This window comes from Nicotiana tomentosiformis, chromosome 12 (genome assembly GCF_000390325.3).
Source record: "Nicotiana tomentosiformis chromosome 12, ASM39032v3, whole genome shotgun sequence".
In the NCBI taxonomy this organism is placed as follows: Eukaryota; Viridiplantae; Streptophyta; class Magnoliopsida; order Solanales; family Solanaceae; genus Nicotiana; species Nicotiana tomentosiformis.
In genome coordinates, this window is record NC_090823.1 from 9,037,652 (window position 1) to 9,044,878 (window position 7,227).

A 7,227-nucleotide genomic window follows, 5' to 3' on the forward strand; every position below is an offset into this window, starting at 1 on the left:
TCCAAGAACATGCATTTCTTTTTATAACCTGAATCCTCTTCGGATAGTTATATTTTGCTACTAGTAAATGATTTCATGTTCTTTGTGGAACTTATTTTTCGAGGAAAATGCTTCCACTGAAGAGAAACTCTTGAGGTTTCTAATAACTCTTGCTCCATGCTTTCGGAAACTCAAACTTACAGATTTTTTATTTGTGTCCATCTTACTCAAAACATAGAAGGGGAGCAACGGTAAAGTTGTCTCGAGCCGCCGAAGCAGCCACTAATGCTTGCATTAGGATAGGTTGTCTACACCACACCCCTTGGGGTGCGGCTCTTCCACGGAACCTGTGTGAACAGGGATGCCTTGTGCACAGACTGCCCTTTTTTTACTCAAACATATCAATGCAAGTTGTTTATTAAGATGGAGACTGTCTCTTCTAGCTCTAAATTGCATATGAAATTAATGAGATCTTTTTGGACATGGGAATTTTCTAAGGGTACATGAGTAGTGTTCAACAGTTTCTTGGATACAGGAAAAGCCAATCCATTTACATATCAATCCAAAATGTTCGTTAAATCAAGAACTACTATGACGGAACCAACAAATGCAGCAGCAACAATGAGAAAAGAAGGACCGAGAAATTAAGAGCAGCCCAACTCTCAGGACAATTCTGCAGAGCTGGGGATTTTGAGCCGATTGGGTTGGAACACTGGAGATGGAGGAAATCCAAATACTAAAAGCAGAGACTCTGTCCAAAATGTTGTGGAGATTGCACATCTTCCTCTTATTCATATGGCTCTGGCAAAACATGCCTAAGGTATGATCATTATCAGGTACATTAGACTTCACACTTGTCAACTTCCTCGTGTTCCTGAATCTTTTCGCTATGCTTAATATTCTTGTACCACTTAGCACATGCAATATAAGCTACCAAATCTATTAATGTCAAACCAGCTAATAGAAAATAGAATCTGTCTAAATGACCCTTGTTAAGGTTTCCTGGTATCCATCCCGGCATGTTGTCTGTTGCTGATATTTTCATCACTATGCTCACAAGGAAGCTACTCACGTAGTTCCCTAATGATATCGATGTCATGCATAGTGCACTTCCAAAGCTTTTAAGTCCATCGGGTGCTTGTGCATTGAAGAATTCCAATTGGCCTACATACATGAATACTTCTGAAGCTCCTATAAAAGCATATTGAGGGACTTGCCAGAAGATATTAAGAGAGCTTGAGCCTTCACAATGTTTGCAGTCATTGCTCGCGTACTTTAGCCTGAAGCACTCCACAATTCCTGCTGAAAGCATAGCCATTACTGCTATGACTAGTCCAATACCCATCCTTTGAAGTTCAGTTAGCCCGGTGTTATCACCCTTGCACTTCTTAAACCTACTGACTAGTGGATTAAGAACTCTGCGGTTTAGAAATATGACGCCTGCTACACTAAGGATGTCAAAGGTAGACATGCTTGCTGCTGGAATCCTGAAGTTTGCTATTGTAGTTTTCATGGCATCGCCTTGCTCGACAAACAGAGAGGCCATTTGCGTGAAAACTACAGAGTAGATAATGGTACATAGCCAAATTGGCAGCAGTCTCAAAATGCATTTAACCTCCTCAACTTGTGAAATAGGACAGAGGTGCCATGGGTTGTGATCGCCCTGCTTCTGGTTGTCAAGTTCCCTTGATGTCACCACAGCTGCTCTGTCCAAGAATCTGCAACATGAAAAATCTAGTTTAGTGCATTATAGAATGGCAAATAGACTAGTCATCAATGATAAACGAATGGCAGAGTCAGGTCATAAATTTGAGATATTTGTAGACATAGTGGATTGAACACGTAAGTGTATTTCTGCTTACTTGAAACCGTGGGTGTGTAGCATTTTTCTACCACCAGTTGTGTTGTCGTCGTCGTCGTCGTCTTCCCCTTGGTAGAAGTCATCTTCATTTTCTGGTGTCTCTAATCTACTCTTCTTTGTTGCTGCAACTAAAACTTGAGCAAACCGGGCAAGAGGGTTGCCACTAGATTTGAAGTGTCTGTACCTAGCAGTGCCTCCAAGAAAGAGCATTAATGCTGCAAAAGCAGATGCTGCAGATGCCCAAAAACCAAGAGCCCACATTCCTTCATCTTCAAAGTAGTCCAAAATGGTGTTGGAGAAGAGCGATCCGAGATTCATGAACAAGTAGAAATAGCTGAAGAAGGCAACTTTAGATTGAGACTCCCTCGGATGCTGCTCGTCAAACTGATCAGCCCCAAAGGTAGCAATATTGGGCTGATAACCTCCATATCCTAGTGCAATCATGTAGACAGAGATGTAGAATAGACCAACTCCCATGGTTGAATGTTCTCCACATAGAGTCGTTCGATCTCCACAACCTTTAGGTTTGAGCAAGTAGAGTTGTGATGCTAGTGCTAGTAATGCCAATCCCTATCAATGAAGTTCCAAACTTAGTAAGGGCAAGATCAAGGACTATTACAATCAAAGGCGAATTCTAAATTTAAACTTGATAGTTTCAACCTTTAAGGTTCCTAACACTGACGCCTATGTACGGTTGAAATTATGGGTTCATTATATGTGTGTCGAAAATACTATGTTCAAATGAACCAGTTAAACATCAGAATTATAATGGGAGTTAAAGGGATACTTACAGTTACATAGATGACTTGAAAAATGGCACATGTTTTGAATCTTCCCCAGTAAGAGTCACTAAGAAAAGCACCAACAAGGGAGCATATATAGACTGTGCCAGTCCATTTGCTAACACTATTAGCAGCATCAGCATTGTTTTCTTTCAGCACTCTTGTCAAGAACAACACCAAATTCACTCCAACTCCAAAAAATGCTAGAGTTGCTAAAGCTTGATTCACTACATTATCAATATGGAAACAAAATGTCAATTAAAGAAGAAAACAAAGAAGTGAAAGTATTAAACTGCTTTTAAGAGACAAAGTAAATGAAATTGGAGTGGTGTTCAAATTTCAATAGAAATAATAAATTATATTTATTTTGTTATTTTTATAAAATTAATGAGTTAAGTTATTCAACATACATGCACTCATCGTTCTTGCTAAGGTTTGCCTCTTCGCATGGGATTTGTCTAGACTCGGCACTGAGGTTTGACCTCCCTAATCGGAACTGTCTAAACTCAGTTGAACTCTGAGCCACCATCGACAAGGCTGACACAAGAGTGACTCTGATACCATCTGTAACAGCTAGCACGCTAGTGATATTGTTCGTTCTGAATCTATGTGCTCACGGGTTTAAAACGCGTTACTGGGGTCTAGGACTTGTTATACCCAACATCTCTCTTATATTTTGTCGATGTAGGACCATGTCTATAATTTGAGGTGTTATATATATATATATATATATATATATATATATATATATATATATATATATATAAAAGTTGGGGATAAGTGAAAGTCCATATCACCATAATTAGCCCCTCCCCCACTATTCAAGAATCAAAATTTTGTCAAGGATGACGTGGCAGTCCCACAACATCGTATCATGGGTTTATGTTAGGTATGTCTTTTCCTAGAACTGCATGGTTTTCTTGTCACTTCCTTATCCTTCCTCTGTCTTCCACAGGATTTTGGCTATTACAGACAACACCCTATCCGAGGAGGTCTCTCTAAGAGGGAGCCTCGACACCCTATCCGAGGAGGTCTCTCTAAGAGGGAGCCTCGAAACTAACAGTAAACTTATTTTCGTGTGATCTATAAATCACAAATTTGAATCGTAAAAGTATCTACTTGTATTATATTAGATTATCTATATTATATTATTTGGGTGTGATTTTTTTTCGAACCTTGCATGACTTACGAAATACTTTTTACATCAGGCTACTCGCCGTTGAACTTTTATTTTAGTTACTGTGTTCTATATTAAATATTACACATATTTAATAAAAAATCTAGTGCAAAAATAAAATTTTAACAGTTTTTGAATTCGTTTACGTAACTATAGTTCCGCCCTGATCCTTCACCCCACACCCGAGGTTGACCTAGTCTATTAGGTGTAGTTAAACCGAACTCAGTCACTTTTGTTTAAATATTATATTTGTAATAGAAAAATTATTAAATAGTTATAAATGTTTAATTATAAACCCAATAACTAAGACGAACTATAAATTACGTGATTAATTTAGAACTCATAAACTATAAATCCAATCTCTGTTTCTGCCTCACACCGTAGCTTAGATATGCCAAAACCTAGGTATCTATGTATTTGAAAGCTGTCAAATAGTGCCTAGCAATAAGACCTGGTCTTTTGACACACGTTTTGGTTAGTTTTACTGTAAAGTATTAGGCTTTGGCTTTTTCAACCTCTTGTCATTTTAGTTTTACTGTAAAGTATTAGGCTTTGGCTTTTTCAACCTCTTGTCATTTTCCCTTTCCAACATATATGATAGCTGGCTTTATTTATTACCTCACCTTATCAACCTTTCTTTTTCTTTGTTTTTCTCCCACCAACAGAAAAAGCTCTACGTCGGTTAAAATCAGTGAAGTAAATATTACTTGTTATTTATGTAATAGTAAATTTTCCTTGTTTAATCTGTCTAAAAAGGAATAATAATTTTTTATATTTAAAAGAAAATTAATTTAAAAATTTTCATTTTAGTTTATTTATAGCCAATAAAAATATTTATAACTTTATTTTTAGATCACAAAATTTAAAATTCTTTATTTTTAAACTTCATACTCAATCAAATAATAACACATAAAAATAAACCGGAAAGACTACATGTTAGAAATGTTAAGAGAGTTGGGTCTAACTCAATCGGAAAAGTTACTTCAAGTGATAAGAATTGATTTGAATTATATAAATAGATCTAGTTTATATACTTAATTGATACTATAAGATTCGAATTACACATTTACACTCTATACTCTCATGACTGTACATGCTGAACGTATAGAATAATATAACTTGAGTAGCTCTAGTATATACCATGATTGAACTAATAAAAGAAATTAAGCAGATGCAGATATTACTAATAGTACTTTATGTCGTTTTCTTTTTTCAAAGATAAATATTAAGAATTTTCTAATATGATTAATTTCAGGAATAAAAGCTTACGTAGAATCATAATTCCAGCCACCCATTTCCCACTTGTTTCTCTGATTGCTGGCTTTCCATTAAGATCAATAGTTCCATCCTTAGTGCAATCCATTTCTTCCCCTTTCAACTTCACCTGATGATCATATATAATAAAGTTCCAAAAAGAAAAATAAATTAAAATAAAGATATATAGTTAGCTTAACAAGCTTTGATATAATTAAAAAAACTATATACTATCGGGTCACCTAAAATTAATATTGATAACTTAGAAAAAAAGAAGCTATTACGTGCGCCTATATCATGGTAAATGGTACGCACTAGGAATAAGAGCAAATCTTTCTTTTTTTTTGGGTGATATATATAACTAACAATCTTTATGAAAATTATTAAGAGAATGAGCGAGAGCCTTGGAGCAACATCAAAGTTGTCTCCTTGATAGGTCACGAGTTCGAGCTGTGGAATCAGTTGCTAATGCTTGCATTAGGGTAGGTCGTTTATATTACACTCCTTAAAGTGCAACCCGTCCCGGACCAAACATGAATGTGTGATACTTTATGTATCGAGCTGCTGAGAAAGAAAATAGAGATAAGATGCCTAGATTGTGAGTACTAACCTCTTTTGAGAGTTCCAAGCATGCCATTGATACTGACTCTAAGATTTGCTTAAAATATTTGGTATTAATGAGTGTTATCAATGGTGGAGATGAAGAGAAGAACCCAAGAAAGAAAAGAGAGTTGAGAATAAATGCAAGTGAGTGAAAGTATATATAGAAGTTTGAGAGATGATAAGTGGAAGGTGGAGATTAAAGGATTTTTTTAGGAAGGAAAAAAAAAAAGGAATAGGCACAAGACCAAATTTTGTTAACATGATGTTTTGGACGCAAGTATAGGTTACTTTTTGTTTGTGATTTAACACATCAAATTACCTAATATTGAGGGTCCATTTCAATATTTTTTCTTGCCTCTCAATTGGTTGAAAGTTGATTTGACACATGAAACACTTAGTGTAATGCTCTGTTGAATGATTTGGAGACCTATGTTTTTAAAGGGTGGGCAAACTTTGATTTTGATCACTTTATTAACCTTATTTTGCTTTAACTAAGCATGAGAAATTATTAGTCTTTTCCTCTTATGTTTCACAAATTTATGTGTTTTTTTAGCTAGTTTTTTCACGCTTATGGTCTTGACAATTTACGAAAACGATCTCCCTATTTTCACAAGGTAAGGGTAAAATCTACGTACGACCCTTCTCAGACTCTACTTATGAGAATTCATAGGATATATTATTATTATTGTATGGTATTGACAATTTATAACTATACGATCCTGAATAGCACGAGCATGTTGTGGAAGATCCCGAGATGTTTAATGAACTGTTAACTTGTTCCAAATCAAGCGTGTTCGCAAATTGCATATTAGGGAGCTGGATGATCTTCAAGAATTGATTAGAAGGTGTTTGGAAAATCATTTTGTTGATTCAAACAAAGAATTTAGAATATTATGTTTGGTTGCCTGGGGACATTTTAGAACAAGACTTTTGCAACCAAACGTAAGTATAAAATAATATATGTCGAGTTTTGCAGCATCTTGAACTTGGGGTTCAACTATGTTAAGTAGGGTATACATGAATCGGGTCGGTTGGGTTTTTATCAAAATCAAATCAAATCAACTATATCGGTTAAGATTGGTTCGATTTTATCGGGTTTTCGGGGTTTTTTTGTTACATGAATATTATTTCAGTCTTAATTTGTTAAATTTTTGATAAGTAAATATATGTTTAGTAAAAATTAAAAAAAATGACTAACATATGATCTATTAAAATATTCTTATGGGAGAATTTTTTTTGTAATATATGATAGTTTTTTAGTCATCTGACAATAATTTTTCGTTGATGTACACTTTCAAGGTTAACCGAATCTAATAATTAAACATAAAAATCAACATGATACCTAAATAATGATATGTTCTATTTAATTTTAAATTATCGAAGACCACTTCAAATTCGAAAAAGATATAAGAATTTAATAGATATTGACATATGAATATAAAAGAATAAAGAGATTAATGTATTTCATTAACACTTGATAAGGAAATAAACATACAACCCATTATTTAAAATTAATAAAAGTGGAGCACTTCATATTTATCCCATAAGAGAATCGCAAATATTTCTATCGA

General features: G+C 34.8%; 1 protein-coding gene and 1 long non-coding RNA gene across 2 annotated transcripts; one reads left to right on the forward strand and one right to left on the reverse strand.

Annotated features, from left to right (window-relative positions):
• Nucleotides 1-416: 416 nt before the first annotated feature.
• LOC117275709 (protein NRT1/ PTR FAMILY 7.3-like) lies at nt 417-5,822 on the reverse strand. The gene is made up of 5 exons (XM_033655011.2): nt 5,664-5,822; nt 5,069-5,183; nt 2,632-2,849; nt 1,842-2,410; nt 417-1,697 (listed from the first exon to the last, which is right to left on the reverse strand). Exons 1-5 carry the CDS (start codon nt 5,688-5,690, stop codon nt 821-823), a joined length of 1,806 nt encoding a protein of 601 aa, XP_033510902.1. The 5' UTR covers nt 5,691-5,822; the 3' UTR covers nt 417-820.
• On the forward strand, nt 3,394-3,796 carry LOC108944392 (uncharacterized). Its single transcript, XR_001968420.1, has 2 exons — nt 3,394-3,614; nt 3,654-3,796. It is a non-coding gene; the product is annotated as an uncharacterized lncRNA (long non-coding RNA).
• Nucleotides 5,823-7,227: the final 1,405 nt, after the last annotated feature.

What these genes read in the sequence shown, in the direction of transcription:
- LOC117275709 (XM_033655011.2), bottom strand. Translation starts at nt 5,690, where the DNA reads ATGGCATGCTTGGAACTCTCAAAAGAG. An exon ending in GGCTGGAATTATGATTCTAC is followed by an intron (nt 2,850 to 5,068) that starts GTAAGCTTTTAT and finishes TTGATAATGTAG; the next exon opens with TGAATCAAGCTTTAGCAACT. An exon ending in TTCAAGTCATCTATGTAACT is followed by an intron (nt 2,411 to 2,631) that starts GTAAGTATCCCT and finishes CTTCATTGATAG; the next exon opens with GGATTGGCATTACTAGCACT.